Source organism: Chelonoidis abingdonii, chromosome 7 (assembly GCF_003597395.2).
Source record: "Chelonoidis abingdonii isolate Lonesome George chromosome 7, CheloAbing_2.0, whole genome shotgun sequence".
Classification (NCBI taxonomy): Eukaryota; Metazoa; Chordata; order Testudines; family Testudinidae; genus Chelonoidis; species Chelonoidis abingdonii.
In genome coordinates this window covers 66,610,384-66,634,566 of record NC_133775.1, presented here as the reverse complement: position 1 = coordinate 66,634,566, position 24,183 = coordinate 66,610,384, and the positions used below count along the sequence as shown (strand labels likewise).

General features: G+C 51.2%; 2 protein-coding genes across 3 annotated transcripts in view; both read left to right on the top strand.

The window, feature by feature from the left end:
• LOC116818148 (myomegalin-like) overlaps nt 1-24,183 on the top strand; it is a 144,658-nt gene that overhangs the window by 14,279 nt on the left and 106,196 nt on the right. The gene's annotated exons all lie outside the window — the stretch shown is intronic.
• LOC116823633 (myomegalin-like) overlaps nt 1-24,183 on the top strand; it is a 51,737-nt gene that overhangs the window by 17,571 nt on the left and 9,983 nt on the right. Inside the window, exons 4-5 of one of the 2 annotated variants that reach the window (XM_075067986.1) lie at nt 2,416-2,526; nt 19,228-19,304. In XM_075067986.1, coding sequence (XP_074924087.1) covers nt 2,416-2,526; nt 19,228-19,304 — 188 coding nt within the window. Of the gene's footprint in view, nt 1-2,193; nt 2,527-19,227; nt 19,305-24,183 lie in introns of those variants that run through there. The other variant, XM_032778325.2, reaches the window with a different exon arrangement.

The following is a 24,183-nucleotide window of genomic DNA, read 5'->3' as shown; positions in this document are numbered from 1 at the left end:
TTCTTCACACATTGCACAGTCAACCCGTGGAACTCCTTGCCTGAGGAAGTTGTGAAGGCTAGGACTATAACGGGGTTTAAAAGAGAACTAGATAAATTCATAGAGGTTAAGTCCATAAATGGCTATTAGCCAGGATGGGTAAGGAATGGCGTCCCTAGCCTCTCTGTTTGTTATAGGGTGGATGGCAGGAGAGAGATCACTTGATCATTATCTGTTAGTTTCACTTCCTCTGGGGCACCTGGCATTGGCCACTGTCAGTAGACAGGATACTGGGTTCAATAGACCTTTGGTCTGACCCAGTATGGCCGTTCTTATGTTCTTATGCAAAGCAGAGTCCTCAGCCACATACTTTCCAGACCTGGGGATTGGAATCTGGTTTAGGAAGCTGGTCACTTTCCTCCTGGAACTGAGTTAGATTTGACCAAACATGGGCACAGAGCGCTTCTTGGTGAAAGAAAAGCCAGATTCCAGTGTGTGAGTAACTTGGAGATAGTGGAGCAGGCACATGTCATATTAGTGCCAACCCCAACTGCTGAAAAATGGAGTCTGTCGCCACTCCTGGACTGAGACTGTTTTTAAAATTTTATAAAATTAAAAAGAAAATGGATTTCTCTTTATTTGCCTTCTGGCTTCTGTGCCTTCAGGGAGTACTCAGCTCATGTTTTCTCTGCAACAAGGAGCACTGGAAACTTACATTTAAAAAAAAAGACAGCTGAGTGTCTCACTAAGTCACTTGGGCTCTGGGAGCTGGGGCTTGAAGGGAAACCCCAAATATTATGAGACTCGTGGTACAATAACAAAAGTTGGCAACACTGCGTGTGTGTGAAAACAGTCATAGAACCTTCAAAGGAAGGCTGCTGTTAACACACGAGATGGATTGCATCAGCTGTGTCTTTCTGAGGGTGCTATCACACTTCTGTTGTGTTTAGGGGAAATGCCCAATTTGACCCCAAGGCAGCAATAAAACAAATCACTCTCTTTGCCACCTGCATTGGAGAAATAACCCCCAAATCATCTGCCCTCTTGGGCCAGCTTTCGCTCTTCTCTGAATGAAATATCATTGTATGTGCACAGCGATGTCTCTGGGAGAGGGAGGGGCAAAGCACAGCCCTGTCAGGGAGCGGATTCTGATCCTGTTTGGCGTCCCAGTGTGCCCTTACACTTCTCTGCAGCCCTGCACAGGGGTTTTCGCTGCAGTGTGACTACGCATAGTTACTTCATATCAGTGTTTAGGGGCCAATTACAGACTGTAATATCAAAGCTTCGAACTTTAAACTCCTGCATTCCTCACTGGAGGCTCAAAATAGGAGCCTTGATCTTCTGCCTTTCAGCTACGGGGCAGGTGGGTGGGGGGTGCTAAGGAGTAGGATGTTTCAGTATTTCCACACTGGAGAAAGGCCTTTTCTTTTTGCCTTCCTTCCTGGAAAATAACAGAGACACACACAGGCTCGGTGTTTAGGGATACCCCCGGGCAGCGGTTTTGCCTAGCTTGGCCGCAGCTCTGTGGAAGCCCTTGATGCCCTTTCAGTGTTGCACTGTGAGATCTGTGTCTGCACACACAGACTGCAGGGGAAGGCAGTTCCCTAGGGGCTCTCACCAAGTGGGAATTAGCCTTGCTGCTATCCAGCAGCTTCGAGAGCTCTCTCTTGGCCAGGCCTATTGTGTGCCACACATCGAGGGGCCCTCTGGATGGCTGTCATCCTGCCTCTCACTGACCTGGGTCCTGCAGTTGGGGTAAATGGGTCTTTTCTCTTTCCTCTATAGTCCCTTCCTTGCATTATGCACCTTGCACAAGAGAGGTCAGCAGGATACCAATTAGAACCTGCCCTGGGCCTTTACCTCTGTCTCCCATGGGATCGGCTGAGGCCAGGCTCTGGGAGGGGAAAGACCCTTGGGAGATTTAGCTGCTGGACACTGGAATGTTGAGGGATCGATGGGGAATCCTCTCCCTTCTCCATTCCCTGCTGCGTCCTCATCACGTTCCCTAGCTGCCCTCTTCCCTCCCGTGCGGGTCTCTGCTGGCCAGACCCCAGCATCCCATTAATGGCTTGCAGTTGGCTGGGAGGTGGACGTGGAGTCGCTAGGGCCGCTGTCTGGATCGGGTTACACCACTTGTGTCTGTCCATGCAGGATGTTCCCCTGCCAGGGATTCCACAGATATCTCCTGGAGGTAAAAAAGGAAAGCGAGCTGCACTCTTGCACCCAGTGGGAGCTGCTGAGCTGCGGGGAGGCTCCAACTAGGAGCGCTCTAGCCTCTCCACAATGTCTCCGTAGGCTGCTGTGGGCTGGGGCAGCTTCCCATGGGCTTGGCTCGCTCCCTTCCCTTGGCAATGTCCCCTGAGTGAGGGGGGGTGCAGAGATGCCCCCCTCCATGGGTCACCCGCCATGTCTAACGGCTACCGTACTCTGTCCCAGCACCTCAATGACCTGAAGAAGGAGAACTTCAGCCTCAAGCTGCGCATCTATTTCCTGGAGGAGCGCATGCAGCAGAAGTATGAGGCCAGCCAGGAGGATGTCTACAAGCGGGTGAGTGCAGCAGGCTGGGATGGATGGTGCAGCCACGGCGTCTTTGGCCCCACAGGGGTTGGGGCCGGTGTTTGGGCTCCGCAGGGGCTTGGGTGCCCTGGGGGAGGCCTGGTTGGGGGTGGTCAGCAGGATCTGGGTGCTGGCCAGGAGTGCCAGGGAGGGACTGAGGCTCCAGAGCATTGTGAGTGGGATGGGGTCTCACTGGAAGGGATTTGGGGTGAGGGTGGAGAGGAGGCGTCGTAGGAGCTGGGGCGAAGGTGTGTCAGCAGTGTGCTATGGAAGGAAGGGAGGAGTTACAGGGTTCTTGGTTAACAGGATCCAGGCTCAGCGGGTGAATTGGTGTCTCCAAGGAACTGGGACCCAGTGGAGGTGGAGACAGGACTTCTCCGGTAAACAGATTTTGGGCTGGGCTCAGGTGAATCAGTCAGAGGGGTTCAGTCACCTGTTGGGGCAGTGTGTCACTTACAGGGGTAGGAGTGCAGGGGCCATGTCTTTAAGAGGATCAGAGGCTGGGAGTGTAGTTTAGGGGGATTCAGCACCTGCATCCTGGGGGGCTTCTGGTGTTAAGCAGAGGGGTGGGGGTGGCGCTGAGGTTGAGGGGTTTATTCTGCCAGTCCCTCAGATTAGTGCCAGGGTATGGTGTGTGTGCGTGCTGGGGGGGGAGGGGGGGTAGGAGGGTGGTGTCAGGCTGTGTCTTGGCCTGGGCACTGGGGTGAGAATCAGAGATGTCAGGGACTCAGCACTGAGACCCCCATTGGCCCTTTCTCAGCTTCTGCAGAAATCCCCGTAAACTAGCGATGGAGGAGCCACCAAATACAGGGCACACGGCTGAGGGTTCAGGGAGTCGGGTGCTTCTATGGGCCAGTGGAGGACCCCCCCCCACACACACGAGGGCCTTCTCTCTCCCCTCAACAGCCCCTCTCCTTAGCTCAATCCACAGCTGTCTCTGGTGGGAGCCTGATGGGAGGAAAGCAGGCACAGACACATCCTCCCTCAACCTCTATCCAGAGCCCCCTTATTCCTCTCACCATGATCTGTCCCCATTTAGCCCCCAGCCCCACCCCCAGATTCTCTGCTCCATGTCTATCACCAGCCCATGCTGCCCCCCATCCTGAGCCATCCTCCACTGCTCCCCCCATGCAGTTCATGCTGCCAGTATTGCCCATCCCAAGGGTTTCCAAGTCATGAGCCAGGCCTCCCAAAAAACTACCAGTGGCTTAATCCTGATATTTTTTAAAAATTAGGAATTGGGATTTTTTTAAAATGTGCCAACTCTTTGGGGCCTGTGTTTCTCCACAAGCACCAGGGCTAGAGACTTATTTCTAAGAGTGAAAGTTGAGAGTCTCACCTGTTCCCACAACTCCAGGAGCTGGGGCTTTAAGAGCACCACATATTGCGAGAGTCTGTGTCTCTGTGCTGGGCACTAGGCCCCTGTGCTGGCCAGCCCTACCTTTGTCACTGATACTGTCCTTGCCTAGGATGTCCCCTCCCTGCTCTCTCTAACAAGCAAAATAAGGAGCAGCTGTTTGTGTAATTGAGCAGGGGAGGGTCAGTGTAACAGGAACTGTTGGTGCAGGGAAGAGAAGTCTTTTGACTCTGCTCTGGCCCCAGAGATCAAAGTGGTCGGGTGAGCGGAGATAGGGTCCTCGCCAGTCGGGAGACTCTCTCTGGCTGCTCCGATGGGGAGAAGCGCAGTAAAAGCCAGCAGATGGTTTCTCTCATCCCCGCAGTGACCCCCCTTTTATCTGGGGTAAACATTCCTCAACTTCTCTCACTGCAGCCTTGGCTAGGTCCTGGGACAACAAGGGTGTGTGAGGCAGCACACACCCATCCCCCAGTATGATACAGGGACTTTCCCAACTCTGGGCTCCCTTCCCCTCCCCTGGTGGCCCCTTGCGGCACAGAGACAAATCCCTGACTCGAATGGCATTACAGTATGGGTGACCCCCCACCTTGTTAACCCTTGTGCAGCCTTACCAAGCCAGCCCGCTGTTTCATACTTAGTCTAATCCTTTGCTGCGATCTCCCCTCCTCTACCCCCCGATCACATTTAAGTGACAAGAGCAGAAGGAAAGAAGAAAATGAAGCGTGCCTGGTAAAGTCCCACTCTTGCTTAATCACTACAGTTGAAAAATCAAGCTCCCTGAAGCTAAGATATTTAGGAAAGGAAGTTTTCTGCAGCAGCATGAACTTGGCCATGTTGTTATATTGGGTATTTCCTGGCATTAGGAAAAGATGGTAGTTTCTCCATGGTGAAGGTTAGAACACACTTTCATTTCAGGAGGCCAGTGTTGGTCATTCCCACAACCCCCACTTTGCCCCAGATAAAGAAGTCATGATTGGGCGCTATATGCACAAACTCAAAGCCAGTTATAGTGATCAGGGGGTCTGAGATGGGGAAGGGGGATGTGTGGCAACATTCAACTCAGAATTCAGTTTGGCTAAGAAAGCTGTGAGACACTGGAAAAGGGGTTGAGAACGCCAACAGGCTCACTCTTAGCTAGTGCATTCTGCACTGCGGCCAGCTGTAGTTATTCTGATTTCACACACACACACACACACACACACACACACACACACACACCCCTGCTAACACGCTTACCGGTTGTGCATGTGCATTCGAGTATGCGCAGATGCATAAGTACTTTCAGACACACACAGGGCTACCTTCACACATGCATCCACATACTCCTGCCTGTGTGTATGCAGCCACACCCTGTGCACACAAACACTGCCGTAAGTCTTTGCATACTTGCACTGAGGTGTGTCAATGCCATCATTCTCACACCCTTGCACACTTATTTTCATGTGCATGCACATATATCCCTGCACATGAGCGGGTATGCACTGCACTGTGGAAGACCTAGGCAAAGTGCTGACAGCTCTCCTCTGCCTCCAGTGTGTGAAAAGCATAGTGAAGGCAAAATGGGCCAGGCGCTGCCAGCCAATGGCGAGGGAGCCGCCTGCTGTTCCCAGGTAGCTGGAGTTATAAATAGATCGGTTAGTGGGAGGATGTGTGGAACTAACTGGCTGGAGCATTACCCACAGCCTGCAGCATGGCAGCGGGTAGAACTTGGTGTGATCTGGACTTTGAGTGCCAGCGCATTGCTCTGCCCAGAGGGCAGGAAGATGGGTCCAAGTTCTCCAGTGCACAGTAGCTCATCTGGTGTTTGGAGTGTGCAGAACCTCACTGCATATCCAGGCACCTGGATAAGCACTCTCCAGAAGCAGGCTGCGCCCTTGTTCAGGTGGGATCCTGCCAGGAAGTCCCTTGAGTTGCCTCCCATGCAGTTAAATTTTCTGACCTTTATTGTGATGTAGCAAATGTGGGACATTTAACGCTGCCTGGGACACCTCCAGCAACAGTGCCCCAGACCTGCGCTAAATAGGTTTGGTGTTAGCCCAGCTCAGCTAGAGTGGGTCAAGAATTTATTAATGATGTGTTGGAAAATGGCAATTTGTCGAAACCTAAACTGTCCACAGGAATGTACCAGTTTTGAGAAAACGTTCATGCGGAAAGGTTTCCCACGGCCAGGAGAGATGAGGTGGGGTTTTCTTTTTTTTCTTTTTTTTTTTTGGAGGGGCGAGGAATAATCACCTACCCTGGAATAGACAGTAGCCCAGAGGTTAAACACGAACATGGGAGACCTAAATTCAAATCCCTGTTCTGCCTAACTTGGAACAGGGACTTGAACCTAGGCTGTTCTGGTTTTTTCATCAAAAAACTTCAAAAGGTCTCAGGTTTGTCCTGTTACAGGACAGGAACGCTTTTGAAATCTTAAACTGTTGTGGGACAGGAAAGTGATTTCCCACCCAGCTCTGGTCAGCCCACCTAGGCCCCCTCCCAACAGACCCCACTCAGCAGGTAGAAAATTGGCCTATGTACCAAAAACCAGGAGGAGGCCAAGGCTGGGTAGGAGAGACACCAGCTTTGTGCAGGGAACAGCTGATCTCTGCAGTGGTGGGCAGGCAGCTGGAGTCATACATTCTGTTCCCAAGGCAGTAAGTGCTGCTGGGGTGCTCAGCCAGGCAGCCCAGAATATGTGAACTGCTGCTCCTAGGCTTCACATTTCATGTAGAGAACTAGGCAGTGGCTATGGCAGGGAAGAACACACTGCTCCTGTCCCTACTACAGCAACCGTCAGGGACTCAGTGCCAAGAGAGCTGGATTGTAGTAACCACAGGGTCTGCACAGCCTAGGACTGGCTTATGGTGTGTTAGAATTGCAAAACTATCACTCTGTGTGTGTGTGCGCGCTTGTGCAGATGGGGGTTGGGGCAAGTTTCCAGTCCTGCTTGCAGGCTTGGATGCTCTGCAGGGAAGCATGCGATCTGAGCCTAGCCGCAGTTAGTGTGAAGTGTCTACTCCTGAGGAAATTCTGCTCCAAAAAAAATAGAAGACCGGATACTGGACTAGATGGACTTTTGCTTTGACTCAGTAGGGCCATTCATATATTCTTCACATAACGTGGCTCAGTCAGAGCAGGAGGGAATCCAAATTGTAATGGTGTTGGCAAGGTTAACCACTGAACTCTCTAAAAGTGTCTCCCATTGGGAGAGGTGGGGATGTGAGTTGGACATCCTCATGCTCAAACTACATATGACCCCCATAGTGCTGAGTGTGCAAGGGAACCAGTCACTTGCCCTCCACGGAGCCAGGAGGAAGTGTACAGAGAGGCTGCACTGGGTGAGCTCACACATTCTTGTCCCCTCCTGTTGGTTGCTTTTCTTGCTGCATTCCTCTTTGCTGGCGCTTTGGCATGTGAGTCACTAACAGAGGCTCCAGACTGCTGCTTTACACCCAGTGGGCTAAATCCAGCAGTGATGCGTCAGGGCCGAGTGTAGGTTACACCCTACGACGTTTATGAGTTTAAGTCCAAGTGAGTGTTTAGGGGTCTTACATTGGTGGGGGGGGGGGCAGGTGAAGACGTGACACCCATTTAGGCTCAGGGGACTGCTGGGTGTAGTTTACACCCCGTTCCCCTTCACCCCGCATGTGGCCCCAGGCATCTGTGACAGTGATCTCTAATCTGTGGGCAGCAGGCCTCACTTCTTCACGGTAACTCTTAGGCACAAGTGTGGCTGAGATTGTGCCCCTGAGAGCTGTAGCCAGAGGGAGGCTGTGGGTATGATCGCCTCTGGCCCAGGAGGTGTTGGGGTGTCACCCCATCTCCCTCCCCTCACAGCCCCACTGGAGAGCTCTTTAGGGGTGGACTGGGTGGGCAGCAGGCAGGAAGCAGATTGAGGATAAAGTCTGGTGTCTCCCTCCCACTGCCCTGGAGATCTTTTGTGTTTCCTGTCTCAGTGCCTTGGGACACAACCGGGGCCTCACAGCCCAGAGTGGGCCTTAAGTCATTGGTCTGAACAGTGGTGACTAAATTTAGACACTTATATCAGTGACCTGACTGAATGTGGGGGTGGCTGGCCTCCTCTGTTAAGTCAGCCACTTGGATGCCTAAATTTAGGCATCCAGCTTTGATAATGCTGGCATGAGTCCTGTTCATGCTGGGACAGTTTGGGGAGCACCCAGAGCTGTTGGGGTCTGTGCCCACCTGCCCTGTAACCCTGGGTGCCTTAATGCTGTGCTGCTCTGGCTCAGAGCCTGATACCAGTAACTGGCTGCCAGGCATGAGGGTCTCACTACCGGATCTTCCAGCAGCCTAGTTCCCCAGTCCCCCCAAATCTATCCACCCTGAGTTCTTAACTAGCAGACACACGGCCTTTTCTGCTCTAGATCGTCACCCCGACAGGAGTGAAACTGACCCCCAGTTATCAGCTCACTTTGGCACACACCACACAGTTTGCACAGCAGAGACCTGCTTGGGTAAAAATAAACACCAGGGGTATTTAATAGAACAGCCCTGGATTCAGAGCTGAAATAGACAGGGGACAAGAACACAGACAGGCTCCACAGGAAACAACTGAAGCTGCAGCCTCAGGTATTACCTTTTCGCAGTAGATAAAACAGGATGAGGGAACTGGGATTGTTTAATCTGCAGAAGAGAAGAATGAGGGGGGATTTGATAGCTGCTTTCAACTACCTGAAAGGGGGTTCCAAAGAGGATGTATCTAGACTGTTCTCAGTGGTACTCGATGACAGAACAAGGAGTAATGATCTCGAGTTGCAATGGGGGAGGTTTAGGTTGGATATTAGGAAACACTTTTTCACTCAGAGAGTGGTGAAACACTGGAATGGGTTACCTAGAGAGGTGGTGGAATCTCCAGCCTTACAGGTTTTTAAGGTCAGGCTTGACAAAGCCCTGGCTGGGATGATTTAGTTGGGAATTGGTCCTACTTTGAGCAGGGGATTGGACTAGATGACCTCCTGAGGTCCCTTCCAACCCTGATATTCTATGAAACTCTCTTTTCTAATATAAGTTACCTTTGCTGAGCTTCCCAGCATGCCTCTGAGTCCTAAGCGGGGAACCCACTGTTCACAGACAGCTCCTGCCTTCGAGCCTGGCCCTTAGTGCTGGCTACCTTTCACTTCCACCCCTTTCCTTTCAATAGGGTTTGCATGTCCCTTTCCCCCTCCAACCCCCCCGCCCCCCGGCCTTTCTCACACACTGTGTGGTGATTCGTGGTGGGGGCAATTCCCTCCTGTCCTAGCTTTCCAAGACTTTCAGTGTCAGGGTTTGTCAGCATTTTCCCATCAGTTTTAATGGGTCATTACTTGTCTTTTCTTGGGTCGTACAATTCTTAGTTGTGATAAATGAAGGTGGGGGGTAGCTTCCTTTTATGGACACCCAGCCAGCCAGTTAGTAGCTGTTCTCTAACTGCTCTACCTGTAAAAAGTTAAAAGTCTTCCTGCTCTGCATAGGGAAAAAGAAGTGAGTGGGCAACTGGCCAAAAGAGCTAATGGAAAGGCTAGAACTTTTTTAAAATTGAAACAAGACTTCCCTTTTGTCTGTCTGTGGTTGTTCCCCCGGAGAGAGGGAACAGGGCAGCAACTATGCTGTAAGAAGCTTGGGGCCAGGTATGAAAAATCATCAGTATCATACCTAGAAATGACTCATTTAAATCCCCAGATATGTTTGTAGATCAGGAAATGTCTAGGAAAACGTGATTAGGTTTCTCTCTTTGTATTTCTTTTTGGCTTGTGGACTCCTCTGTGCTAAGCCCAGGTGCTTTTGTTTTGCTTGTAACCTTTAAGCTGGACCCCAATAAAGTTATTCTTGGTGCTGAATCCTTGTAGGTTCTCTCTTTTTTTAAAAAATGTAGCAATAGCCTGAGTTTCCAGATGTATTTTCTTTCTTTCTTTCTAAATAAAATTTACCTTTTTTTAAAGTTTAACCCAATGGCCCCTTGTGACTCACCCCCTCTTGCCAGTAGCGTGGCTAAGACACCTAGGGAGGGTGAGCTTGAGAAAGGGTCCTGCCCTACAACAGAGTCTGGGATTTATTCCCAGCCTTGCTACAGGGCTGTGACTGTGGGCAAGTCACCCATCTCTCTGCCTCCCATCTTTGGAGTGGGAATAATAACCCTTTCCTAGCCTCTGAAGATTAGCTCACTAAGCCTGAGGTGGCTCAATACCATGCTGATGAGCATCCTAGATAAGCCAATAACTCATGGCTCCCTGCATTTGTCCCAAGCTGGATAACAAGGAGGTGCCAGACTGGCTCAGACCCAAGGCCCAGCTAGCCCTCTCTCTCTGACAGTGGCTAGCACCAGCTTTGGGGCATGGTGGGATGTGGTGAAATGCTTCTGCCCCGATCTGTTTTGGGGCACATGGGGCCCAATCCTGTTCGGCTTCAGGGGCTCATGAGCCAGCTTTGCATGTTACTATGCTCCCCTGAGAGCATCTCAGATCCAGACTTTCCACATGGTCTGCTGATGTGAGTGTTTCACTGCTTTGTCAGACACTAGATAGCAGAAAGGAACCAAGGGCAGCCAGTCTTTTCTTAGCAGAATGGCAGTGGTGTCTACGGGCTGGGTTCCTCATGTGCTGGCTTTGTACAAAGAGACAGGGCCACCCCAGAGAACTCTCTGGTGGATGTGACAAACAGATTCGGGGGGAAGCACATAAGGGAACAGTGAATGAACTCACGTAGTAGGTTCCCGCTGAACATTCCAATGCACATGGCTGATGGCTGTGGCTAGACGAGACCAAGGCTGTAATACTGTTGCCTAAGGTGGTTATTGCACAGCACTGGCCTGTCTAGATGCTGCTAACTGTGGCAGAGAGCTGCCTGGTACAAAACTGGACTCCTAATATAGCTATTGATGCTCCTTGGAGCATGGTGTCAGGTCTGGCATCCCCTGTCAGTCACCCAGAGGCTTGTAGCTGCTGTGGAGATCTGAGGGGGAGGTGCATAGCTCCAACTAGCACCATGGTGTCCCAGCCAAGGCAGAGCTCACCCCTTAGGAGTGAACAAAGGGAATCCAATCCTAGCACAAACATGCTCTTCAGGAACAGCCCATCTTCCTGGGTCTGCCCTCTTCCATGACAGCCTGGGTCAGGGCCGGCTCTAACTTTTTGCCTCCTGAAGCAAAAAAAAAAAAGGTAAAAAAAAAAAAGTGCTACCTCGCTGAACTAAAAACAACCCCCACCCCAAGTGCTGCCCCGCCGAACCAGCAAGAAAATCAACAACCCTCCCGGCCTCCGGAGCGCCACTTCGCTGAACCAAAAACAACCCCCCCCTAAAACTTGAGCGCTGCCCTGCTAAGCCAAGATTGGCCACCTCTTATAAGGTGCCGCCTCAAGCACATGCCTGGTCGGCTGGTGCCTGGAGCCGGCCCTGGCCTGGGGCCCTTCTACTGGGGTAAGCTTTGGACTCCCATCAGCTCCTCCTGCCCCTCATTGGTAGAGGTGTCTGCCCTACTTTACGGAGGCAGCACCAGGAGACTCCTCCCTCTGCTGTGGTGCCTGAAATGGGATCCTAAACCATTGGGCTGTCCAGCCTAGAGCCCAAACTATCCTGTTCCCCTTTCTTAGGGCTTCTGCCTTCCTGGCCAGCCTGGGCCTCTCCCTGGCCCATTTGAAGCAGCTCCCCCTGCTTTTTGATAGCTCTCCTAAATCTGCTGTCTCCCCTGCCCCCGCAAGCTGTCCTTCTATCTCGCATGGCAGCCCTGGTCTCAGCCACATGCTCCCACATCATGTGACTCTGTACTGTCATCCCCTTCTCCTGAGGAGGTGAGCAAAACCAGAGCCACACCCTTCCCCGCTATAAAAGGCCAGCTCACCCTGGCAGCAGTGCACTCTGAGTGATATGTTCCACTCTAATACCAGAGAGGTACATGCAAAATCTAAGGGGCTTGGAGAAGAGCCACCAAAAGGATGCTGGGGTCTGCAGAGCTTGGCTTATGTGGCTGAGGGAGAACTAGACAGCTGTGCGTCACAGAGGCTTGCCATGGCCATGTGCTGTGCATGGAGACGGAGTGAGAAATGTATCTTTTCCACAGCTGTAGGCACCCTGGCTGGGCAGCAGACCGGTGGCTTAGTAACATGCCTTGGCATCTGCTTGTGTTCAGACCTTTTCCTGCTGGCCTGCCCCAGAGCATTCAGCTCAGCGGGGACTCACCCCTAAAGGGCACTGCAGTGGGTTTGCATTGCCCATACAGCCAGAGGAGCCGCGGGGCAGCAGGCCAGCGTGGAAGCTGTGCCTGCCGGCCGGTGCAGACACAGCCAACCCCTGGGACAGGAGCCAGGGACAGGCGGCAGCGCAGGAGGGAAGGTGAGCGGGGGTGTGTGTGTGTCATAAACAGATAGCTAAGGGTTAATGTTTCTTTTGCCTGTAAAGGGTTAACAAAGGGAACCAAACACCTGACCAGAGGACCAATCAGGAAACCAGATTTTTCAAAGCTTAGGGAGGGAAATTTGGGTGTGTGTCATTATGCTCTGGTGACTCTGATAGTGCTCTATCCTGTTTCTGAGAGAGGAATCTTTCCTCCAGGCTTTTCTAATTGTTTCTGTTTTTCCAAGTTGTGAGAAAGGTGAAAAACAATTAGGCGCTTATATTGTTTTTTGTCTATTTAACATGTTGTAGTTTGGCTGGAATGCATTTTAAATTCTGTATTTTTTTTCTGAAATGAAGGCTGTTGTATTCATTGTTTTCTTTAGCCAATAATCTGTATTAAGTTGTCACCTTGATAAGAGAGCCATCACATATTGTCTTTTTCTTTCCACTTCTTTTTATGAAAGCTTTTCTTTTTAAGACTGTTGAAGTGTCTCGGGTTCAAGCTAAGGAGATTGAAGGAAGGGGAAATCCTATTGTGTTAGATGACTAAGCTGAATGTTGCATAGCCTCGGCTGAGGGGGGAAGGGAGACACTTAACTCTTCGGTTGTTTTCACAAGGAATGGAGCAGGAGAATCACCTAGTGTATAACCAGGGCGGAACATCTGGGGGGAGAAACGAGGGAAAGAGTGGGTTGATTCCCTTGTGAGACTCAGTGGCAGTTGAGTCCTTGGGTCCCCAGGGAAGGTTGGGAGACCAGAGTGAAGACAGCATAAATTAATTCCTGTCTGGTGGCAGCGATATCAGATCTAAGCTGGTAATTAAGCTTGGAGGTTTCATGCTAGCATCTTATGTTCTGAACTCTAAGGTTCAGATCTGAGTAGGAAAGCTATGACAGGGGGAGGGTCCGGTCTGGGGGCATGGCCAGAGGGGGAGCCAAGGGGGGGGATGCCTTTTTTATGTTTTTTGCTCCCCCTATGCTGAAAACGTGGCTACGCCACTGTGTCCATCCCTGTTTGTGGTGGGGTGTTACAGCCTGTGTCCCCCTTTGTGATTTAAAACATGTGCTAGGCTTCAGTCCTCTCCCTGGGCAGAGCCAGCTCATCTCCTCTGAGGGATGGCAGCTCTGGATTGCTCTCGCTCTTGCCTGATGCAGTATGGCACCACCATGTCTGTGAGCTGGAGGCTGAGATAAAGAGCCAATATCCCTCCTTAGCTCTGTCTGCCAGAGCCTCCCGCTGCAGCCTGGGATAGCCCATTCCTACTGAGACGAATTGCCTAGCCCCAGCTGCAGGGGGGAAGAGAGAAACGACTGGTTCACTGCAGCGCGCAGGGTTTCCCTTGGACAGACTAGCGACTCTAAATTATTCTTACCAGGGACGATGTGCGACAAAGTGCTTGTGTCAAGGCTGATTCCCCACTCTGGCACTTCGAGTGCAGAAGGTGGGGGCCCACAAGGATGCTAAAAGTTAATACTGGCCTCTCTAGGCATGTATTAAACTCCCAGAGTTACAGCTTTAATCTGACCTTGGATTGGTAGATGCTGCCACCACCCAAGAGCAAAACCCCGTTGAGAACCCAGGAAGGATCCCTTGGGAATTCCTTCCTGTGGGGTACCCTCAAGCCCTTTTGCGCCCCCCTGGGGGAAGAGCTGAGAAAGAGGGGAAAAAAATCAGCTGTTGCCACCAGGTAATTAAACAACATGTGCACAAACCTTTTAAGACACAAAAATCCAATCCTGTTCTTAAAAAAGATAAATTTTATTAATAAAAAAAAGAGAAGAAAATACATCTGGGAATTTAGGCTTTTGCTAGATTTAAAAACAAAAACAAAAAAAACACAACTACATGGATTAAGCATCAAGTATAGCTTTCTTGTGGTCCAGCTTAAAGGTTACAAGCAAAACAAAAGCTCCTGGGGTTAGCACCGAGGAATCCACAAGCCATAAAGAAATAAAAGGGATAAATCTAATCACATCTTCCTAGACATTTCCCGGATCTGCTTACATATCTGGGGTTTTAGATGAATAGTTTCTAGGTATCATACTGATGATTTTTCGTACCTAGCCCAAGTTTCTCACAGCATAACTACTCCCTGTCTACCTCTCCCTGAGAACAACAACAGACAGACAAAAGGGCAGTCTTGTTTCAATTTTAAAAAGTTCTAGCCTTCCCATTGGCTCTTTTGGCCAGGTGGCCCTTTGCAGCTGAAGAGACTGAGTGAGGCCTGGGCATTGGAAGTACTGAGTGACAGCATGCTGCCAGGCTGCAACATATTACCCTGGCCTAGGAAAACAGGAAGGAAGGTGATTCCTTCCTACAAGGTCACTGCACCTCAGGGGAGCCTGCTAAGATTGCACATTGTTGCTGACACTGTCCCCTGGTATTGCCTCAGGGCCACCAAATCATAGCAGCTCCTGTACCAGATGAGATGGGAGGAAAGGTGGGCAGGGGGAGGAAGCAGTCCCTAGGCACTGGATTAAGCCAGGTGTCTCTGAGCAAGGGGCTGCTGTGCAGTGTGTGGATAGCCTCACACCCTGCAGCACTGCCACGCAGCGGGTAGACTTCACTGACAGGAACTGCAGGGATTTCCCAGTTATAATGGGATTGATTAGGGGCCTGACCCTCTTCTCCCAAGTTTACACTGGGTAGCTGCACTGTCTTTAATGGAGCTGTTCCCAATTTACACTGGTGTAAAAAGGGAGAGGAGAATCGATGTGCAAATCCTTTGGCCCCTCCAGGAGGGGAGCCCCCAGACCGCCTCTTTCTCCAGCAGTGGAGAAAGAGGCCCTGCTGCACCAGACAACAACCTGGGCTCAAAAGCTGCTCTGGAGTTCTGCAAGCTGACCCCCTGCAGCTGAGCGCCCCCTAGGGAGAGGTACAAGGGCCTGGTGCTGCTCAGAGAGCCCAGGGAGGGGCTCTCACAAAATCCTCTGGGGCTTGTAGCCTTTGTTCTTATGGCTGTAAGGCTGCTGCCTGCAAAGCTGCTGGGCCAGAGCGTGTAGCTAGACATTATTGCCCAGGTGGGTTAAAGCAGCCTCATAGACGCTAAGCCCTGCCCAGAAGGGGTGACTTGGAGCTAAACCATGTGTTTGTCTCTTTGTGATTGGCTATTTAGCTAATGGTCAGGACTAGAGAGTGTATGCCCTGCCTTGGCACTCCATCGTGGGTGGTAATAGTCCACTCTGGATGTTGGCTGTCAAAGGGAGATAATTTTCATTAGCACTGACTTGGGCTGGCTCTGAGACAGTGATCTGGCAGTGGAAGCGTCTTTGTTCCCGTGCTGGTTCCCTGCGTTGCCTGGTCATTGGATTACTAAACCACTTGAGAGCCTGTATCTCTTTGATCACTTGTCTGGTTCCTGGGCCCAGCTGGTGCCTGCTGGATAAGTGGGGATGCTGCGAGTCTAGGACTGGGCAGAGGATGCCACGCACTGGAGGAGTGGGGTCAGCTAGTATTATAGTGGCATCATTCATCGATGTGATGTAGGGTTCAGATACCACTGGGTGGCCAAAAGTTTTTGTGCCTGGCTGCTGCTTTTGGCGTTGTTAGGCGAGGAAAGAAAAGCTTCTTGACTGGAATTCCCAGGAAGCAAGGTAGGGTGTAAACAAGGGACAGAGACAAACATTTCCTCTCCTGCCTTTTGTTAACTAACTGCACACTGTAGCCTGGGGGCTTCTTGGCAAGGGAAGCAGGTAGCAGACCCCCAGCAACCACTAATCCAGTGCTCTGGACCCCTTGGGACTGTTGCAGTGTTTGTGGGGTCTGGGAGAAGTTGGGGGGCTCTGGCCCTAACACAGGCATCCCCTGTGGGAAGACAGAGCCCCATATAGGAGGGCTGAGTCATTCTCCCTGACCCGGCCTTACAGAGCAAGTGAGGGCATAGTGTGGGAGCACTGGAGCCCTATGATAGCTGATCGCTGTGGCTCAGTGTGTGTTCCCAGCGTGGTGCGAGAGGGTGGGCCGTGGTGCAGGCAGCGAGGATAGTGCTGTGGAGCTGATGGGAAACAGAGTGGCTGGGCTAGAAGATCCCTGCACTGCCCGCACCCAGCTGCCAGGGCAGAGGCTCTTTCTGTTGCTGTAAATGCTAGTCTACAGCCAAACCTGCCTTACTCTCAACTTGGGGATAGGCCAAGTGCTTTCTACTGGCACCATGAATACTCACTCATGCTCTCTGTGAGGGGCGGGGCCTGTCATCACCCACCTGTGGGCCAAACCCAGGCCCAGCTGCCCCCATCTGTGCTGCTCCCCTCCCCAGACCAGTGGCTCAAAAACAATTGGGTCACGTAGCACCTTGAAAAAACTTGTTGTGGTGTGAATGGGTGGAAAGTCAGGCTGACAGCGCAGTCTGGGTGCCCTGCTCCAGACTCCCCCAGTCACCGGAGGGGTGTGGATGTGTTGCATGCATTCATCCGTGCAAAATACTTATCAAAACCTCTCCAGACTCCCTCTTCTCTCCCCGGTTCAAGACCAAGTAGCATGGCTTCATGCCAGCTGGTGCACTGCACCTAGGGTGACCAAATGTCCTGATTTTTATAGAGACAGTCTGGATTTTGGGGGCTTTTTCTTATATAGGCACCTATTACCTCCCCACCCCCGTCCTGATTTTTTAGACTTGCTATCTGGTCACCCTAACTGCACCCCCATGTTCTCCCCCAGCTATGCCTAGAATCCATGAGAACGTCAAGCGTTTTGCTGTATACACCACACCAGCTCAATGGCGCAGGGCCCGGGGTGCAGCTGCGGGGAACAGGTGGGAGCAGGGTGGGACGAGGAGGGTTAGTGAACCCTATGAGAGCAGAACTAAACTGCGCAGGGACTGGAGAGAACAGAGCAGCGGGAATTGCATGTAACAAAGGGAGCTTCACTCCCAGGAAATGTAGGGACTTGCCCCTGCAGGAGGAAATTAACTAAACAACACAGACACCCAGTGGGGCAGGCTGCTCCCAGCGCCCTGCAGGGGCCTTTTTGTGTACTGCACTTCTATCTCTTGTAACCAACCTGTCCAGCTCATCTGGAACTGGCATGGGGAGGGGAGGTGTCCAGGGCCAGCTCTAGTCACCAGAAAACCAAGCACATGCTTGGGACGGCACAATTTTTGCTTCGGCAGTTGCATTCCTGGAGGTTGGTTGTTTTTTGTTTTGTTTTTTGCTTGGGTTGAGGCACTGGGGTGTCTAGTGCAGCATTTCTCAAATGTGGCCACCAGGGGCTTATCTTGTGGCCACAGTCTCCTGGGTTGTGATTGGGGGTGGCGGGAAAGCAGTGGCCGCTCCCCTTCCTGTTGAATGAACCACCTTGGTGTTGGCTGCTGGGGCTGCAAGCAGGGGTTGGGCCCTGCCCCCTCTCTGGAGACAGATGGGCACAATGTTGGAGGTGGTGGGGCTCAGGCTCTCGGCTTCACCCCTGGAGTAGCAGGGCAGCAGGCTCTGGCCCCAGGGCTGGCTCCAGCTGCATGGCAGCAGGCTCCGGGCTCTGGCCGTGTGGCTTAGGGCTTTGTCCCCATCCCCCAGCCACAGAGCTTCATGCTCTGGCTGCGGGGCTTTGGGCTCTGGCCCCCCAGTCCCATCACCCCTGGCCCCTGCTGCCTACTCCAACTCCCCATCCAGGGCTTAATTGGTCCCTAAACTTGCTGGGGCTGAGTAAGTCTGCTGTGAAAAGTGATATTAACAAACATACAAGTGTCACTTTTTAGAGCCAACTTACTAGCTAGCAATAAATAAATTACAATGATTTGGACATGTACGTGTGCATATTTATTTGTTTTTCCTAGAGCTAATTTAAGTATTTTAGGAAAAAGTGAGAGCTGCCAGCAGCAAGAGTTGGTGGTTGTTCTCTGAGGCCACCAAAAAATTTGTTCTGAGGACCCCTGAGCTAGTGAGAATTGCTGGGTGGATTGAGGGAAGCAGGACATAATGGTCCCTAATGGAGACTAGCCAGGATGCTGGGGTTCACCCCTTCCCCTGGCTGAAAGAAAAACAACCAACCCCCGCCCCCCCCCAGAGCTTTGACCATAAATGGAAAGAGTTTTGTGTGCTGTCTCTCATTAAAGCCAGCCCCTCTGGCTGCACAAAGCCCCCTCATGCCATGCTACAGGACACTCTGACTCGGGGGAAGAGTGCTGCCTACTGAGTTGCCTACAGCCACCGTACAGGTCTCCTGTCCAACCCCCGACAAGGTGTGACTCCCTCACAAGGAGAGGGGGTGTGGACAGAGCTCCTTCCAGGGGTGGGCAGGAGAATGACAGCAGCTGTCCACCCTCCTTGCAGGGGATCCAGGTGCAGTCAGTGTAGCTAGGCACAGCAGAAACTGCTCACTTGATGTTTAGACCACAGGTTTTGCTGCTTTGTAGTAAATGTGAAACTTACTCCTTCAGCTTCCATTTCTGGAGACAGCTGTGCTGGGGACAACAGCTCAGCTGCTGGGGATGGGGAGACATTAGGCCCCATTTTACCTAGGTGGGGCCTGATCTAGGCCTCTCCAAGTTAGTGGGCATAGTTGTTTGGATCAGGTCCATGCAATGGTGGGGTTAGCTGCTCAGCAGAGGTAGCAAGGAGCTTGGTATAAGTGCTTGCAGAGGGGTTTTGGTCTTGAAGAGCCAACTGGGGTGGTGGGAAAGTCAGTGTCTGAGGATTCCTGGGTTTGGACAAACCCCAAAGCAGCCTCTGTGGGACCAGCTAGGGAAAAAGGTGAGAAATTTGTTACAGGCTCCCAGTGGCTGTGTCTGGCAGCCAGAAGACTCGCAGGGGAGAACCTCCCCTCCAGGCAACTAGCTTCTGTGAGCTGAGAGATAAAGGGCTGAGAGGAGATGCTTAACCCAGGCCCTTTGCTCTGCGGGTGACCTGGCTGTCCGGGACTGGGGTGATGGAGCATCTCTGACAGGAACTACTTACAGGGGGGACCAAGTGAATGGCTCAGCAGATGTGCAGGAAGGGATGGGAGCTAGGCCCTGGGCAGAGTTGGCGGTTAAGTGGCAGGGCCACAGGGCACCAGGGGTGTGAGGGTAACTGCCTGTCTGTTCCTCCTCACAGAACATTGAGCTGAAGGTGGAAGTGGAGAGTCTGAAGCAAGAGCTCCAGGAGAGGCAGCGGACCCTAGATAAGGCTTGGTAAGTGACACTGTCCACAGGCAGCCAGCGAGGCTTTGTAGCCCTGCAAAGGTGCCCATTCTCAGGGCGTGATACTGAGAGGGGGAACCGAGAAAACCCAGTGTGAGGGTTCAGTCACAGAGACCCTCTTGGGACTGACACCTGATGTGCTGAGACTACCGCTGAACCTGTTTTCCCTGTCAGCTTGAGACTTCAGAACCCTGCCTTGTTGAGCCAGACATGCTAGCCTGCTGCAAACACAGACCCAGGTCTGAACCACATCCCCCAAAAGCTGTAGACTTAACTGAAAAAAGCTTAAGAAGTGCGCCTGTTTCTAGCATCCAGACACCCAGCTCCCAATGGGATCCAAACACCAAATAAATCCATTTTACTCTGTATAAAGCTTATACAGGGTGAACTCATAAATTGTCCACTCTCTATAACACTGATAGAGAGATAGGCACAGCTCTCCCAGGAATTACTTACTTACTCTGGGTTAATTTATAAGCAAAAGGGTTTTTTTAAAATATAAAAAGTAGGATTTAAGTGGTTCTAAGTAACAGACAGAACAAAGTAAGTTACCAAGAAAAATAAAACAAAAACACGCAAGTCCAAGCCTAATACATTAAGAAACTGATTACAGATAAATCTCACCCTCAGAGATGTTCCAATAAGTTTCTTTCACAGACCAGACCAGTCTGGGCCCAATCCTTTCCCCTGGTACAGTCCTTGTTCCAGCTCAGGTGATTTCTCATGACTGCAGCCAGCTTCTGTTCTGATCTATCCACTTTTACAGCTTTGGCACAAGGCAGGAATCTTTTGTCTCTCGGTCCCCACTCCTCCTTCTAAATGGAAAAGCACCAGGTTTAAGATGGATTCCAGTACCAGGTGACATGGTCACATGTCCTGTGAGACCCCAAGCCTTCATTCTTCCTGGCCTGACTCATAGGAAGGCTTGCAAGTAAACTGAGCCATCTACAGTCAATTGTCCTGGTTAATGGGAGCCATCAAGATTCCAAACCACCATTAAAGGCCCACACTTTGCCTAATTACAATAGGGCCTCAGAGTTACATTTCATATTTCTAGTTTCAGATAGAAGAATAGAAATAGGATGAACACACTCAGTAGATTATAAGCTTTGTAATAATACCTTACAAGAGACCTTTTGCATGAAGCATATTCCAGTTATGTTATGTTAACACTTAATAGCATATTTTCATAAAATCATATGGAGTGCAACGTCACACCCAGCTCCAACCTGCTCTCCGCCCTCCTTCTCTGCAGCAGCCAGACCACTTCGCCATCCTGTGCCCAGAGTGGCCGCTGGAGCTGTGTAAGGCTGCGGGGTCCAGTGGTCACCCTACATCTTGGGAGGTACGGCAGTGCCGGGGCAGGCAGGCTACACTGTACTACGGGCTCTGGCTGCTGTGATTCCAGCTGTGCGATGGGAGAACATAAATAAAGCTGTTGTGCAGCCCAAATGCTCGTTCTTTGCATGAAGCAACAGCACCCCCTCCAGCACGGTCCCTGCTTGCGGGGACAGAGACTCACACTCCCTGCTGCTCAGCAAACTCTCAGCAGAGCACTCCCTTGGGCTCTGCACTGGGTCACCAGCCCACCACCGTTGGGGGGGGCAGCCCGATGCCCTACTGACCTGACTCTCCCTCCCAGCTGACCAAAGCCCTTTTCATTGTCCTAGGGCATAAAGTTCTACACAATGAGAGCCAGGCCTGTGGCACTCAAGGGAAGAGTTAATGGCAACTCAGATTGGCAGCTGGAGTGGTACATGTGAGACTGGGGGTGGATGGAGCTAAGTGTGCACAGTGGGCAAAGCAGAGAAGTGGGGAAAAGGGGGCTGTAGAATCACTGTCCGGGCAGGAACATCAAGGAGATTTTTCACAGTATCTGATCAGCAGCAATTACTTTGTTTTGAAATGGAAATACTCTGGCCTGGTCTACACTACGCATTTAAATCGATTTAAAGAGAGTTAAATTGATTTAACGCTGTACCCGTCCACACTACAACGCCCTTTATATCGATATAAAGGGCTCTTTAAATCGATTTCTGTAACTCTCCCCGATGAAAGGAGTAGCGCAAAATCGATATTGCTAACTTCGGAATAGTGGTTAGTGTGGACGGAAAATCGACGTTATTGGCCTGCCAGGAGGTATCCCACAGTGCACCACTGACCGCTCTGGACAGCAATCAGAACTCTGAGGGCACTGCCAGGTAAACAGGAAAAGCCCCGCGAACTTTTGAATTCAGTTTTTCTGTTTGGCCAGCGTGGAGCTCTGATCAGCACAGGTGACCACGCAGAGCTCATCAGCACAGTAACAATGCAGTCTCCTGAGAGAATCGAAAAAAGAGCACCAGCCTGGACCGCACAAAGAGGTTACTACTGGATCTGATCGCTATATGGGGAGAGGATTCAGTGCTAACAGAACTCCGTTCGAAAAGATGAAAATGAAAAATATTTGAAAGAAATTTCAAAGTCTATGACGGGAAAAGGCCACAGCAGGGACTCAGTGCAGGCAGAGTAAAAGTAAGGAGCTCAGACAGGCATAACCAGAAAACCAGATCAAGCAAACGGAAGGTCTGGTCAGGGCCGAAAAACATGCCGCTTCTATGCTGAGCTGCATGCAATTTAGGGGGCTGCGCAACCAGTACCCCACCCCTGGCCGTGGATTCAGAGGTCGGGGTTGTAATATCAACCGTGGCTGAGGATTCTGCGGAGGGGGAAGATGAGGAGGAAGAGGAAGAGGAGGAAGAGCTTGCTGAGAGCACACAGCACTCCGTTAGCGCCCAAACAGCCAGGAGCTTTTTGTGACCCCAGAATTACCAATCCCAGCCCTCCCAAGCCACAAGCCCAGACAGTGAAGCCATGGAAGCGACCTCTGGTGATGTACCCTTTGTAACTTTGTAAATATTCTAATGAATGCCAGCAGGGCTCTTCGCAAGCCAGAGGTACAAAAGTTCGAGTTAACATGTTGAGGAGAACATTTCTGGCATCTGCGGAGGCAGGCTTAGTTGCCCTAGGCGGTCCCCCATTGTAGGACACTTCCACGCCATGCATGCATAGCAAGTAATTCGGAATCATAGCTTCACAAAGCACAGCTGCGCGTATGGCCCAGGTGACCTGCTGGCATTCAAGAAACATACGTTCTGCATCCTGCGGCTGGTATTCTCAGGAGAGTTATATCATTCATTGTAACCTGGTTGAAATTCAGGACTTTAATTAGGGGGCAGACATGGCGATTTTCCTACTGGGCAGCCGCTTAATCTTCCTTGCTCGTAGCAAAGCGGGGGGAGGGGGAGGAATGATAGCGCTGAGTTTCTCAGCGTTTGGCGAGCAGGAATCTTCCCAGGTACCCAGCCCGATGGATCATTACCAGTGACAGTGATCTTACATGATAGCAGCCATGCGGTGGGGGAGGAGGGGAAAGAGGGGGGGTTTGGGGTTTGCTGGTTCCTCTTAACAGGAAACAAGGCATCATAGATCACTGTGTATATGAATGCTGGAGAAGTCAAACAGAAAGCCTTACCATGGCCGCATGGAAGCTTAATTTGGATGCCTGGACCTGCGTCTGTGAGATCTGCAACACCAGAGCCACAGGCACTCAATATTAAACGATGCAAAATGCGACCTTGTAGTGAAATCACATGTGCTATGTAAGGTGGATAGTGTATTCACTGTGAAAGAGTACAAGCATTGTTCTGTAAAATGTATCTTTTTACATACTTCTCTCCCTCTTTTCCTCCCCCATGCAGCTGCCACAGTTGTCCGGCCTCCCTACCCCATCCCGAAGGCTAGCTCAGATAAGGCGGAGGAGGAAGAGAACACGAGATGAAATGTTCTCAGAAATCATGGAAGTAACACGCAATGACAGAGCTCATCAGAATGAGTGGAAGGATGTGCTAGCAAAGTACAGAAAGATGCCAGTGAACGGGAGGATAGGAGAGACGCTCGAGATGAGAGGTGTAGGCAGGAAGATCAGCGGTGGCAGGGGATGGCTACGCTGCAGCTGCTGCGTGCTCAAACTGATATCCTCCAACGCATGGTGGATCTCAGGAAGAGCAGCGGGCTTACAGAGTGCCACTGCAGCCCATGTTCAACCACCCTCAAAGCTCCCCACATGTTCCATATCTCCCTCACCCAGACGTGTAAGAACGCGTGGGGAAGGCTTTCTGCACCCGCCCACTCCACTCCCCTGGACAGTCCAAGCAAAAGGCTGTCATTACGTTGAAATGAGCTTAATGGCCTTTTCCTTCCTCCTATCCCTCTCCCAAAGCACAGCAGGCAGGGATACCTTGATAATTTCTCTGCCTCTTTTTATAATTACTTTTTAATAAAGAATACATCCAAAGGGGGAGGGTGGGTTGCTTACAGGGAATGACTTTTAAGAAAGAATACATGATTTTTAAACAATACTGAATGACTTTTAATAAAGAATACATGATTTTTAAACGATACTGACTTTATTTCCTTCAGCAAGCTGTAAGTAAAGGGGAAGGGTGGGTTGCTTACAGGGAATGAGTCAATCAGAGGGGAGGTTCATCAAGGGGAAACAAACACAGCAGTCACACCGTACCCTGCCCGTGCTGAAACTCGTTTTCAAGGCTTCTCTGATGCGCACCGCCTCCTGGTGTGCTCTTCTAATCGCCCTGGTCTCTGGCTGCTCGTACTCAGCGGCCAGGTGATTTGCCTCAGCCTCCCACCCCGCCATAAATGTCTCCCCCTTACTCTCACAGAGATTGTGGAGCACACAGCAAGCAGCAATAACAAACGGGACATTGGTTTGGCTGAGGTCTGAGCGAGTAAGTAATGTTCGCCAGCGCCCTTTTAAACGGCCAAATGCACATTCTACCACCATCCTGCACTTGCTCAGCCTGTAGTTGAA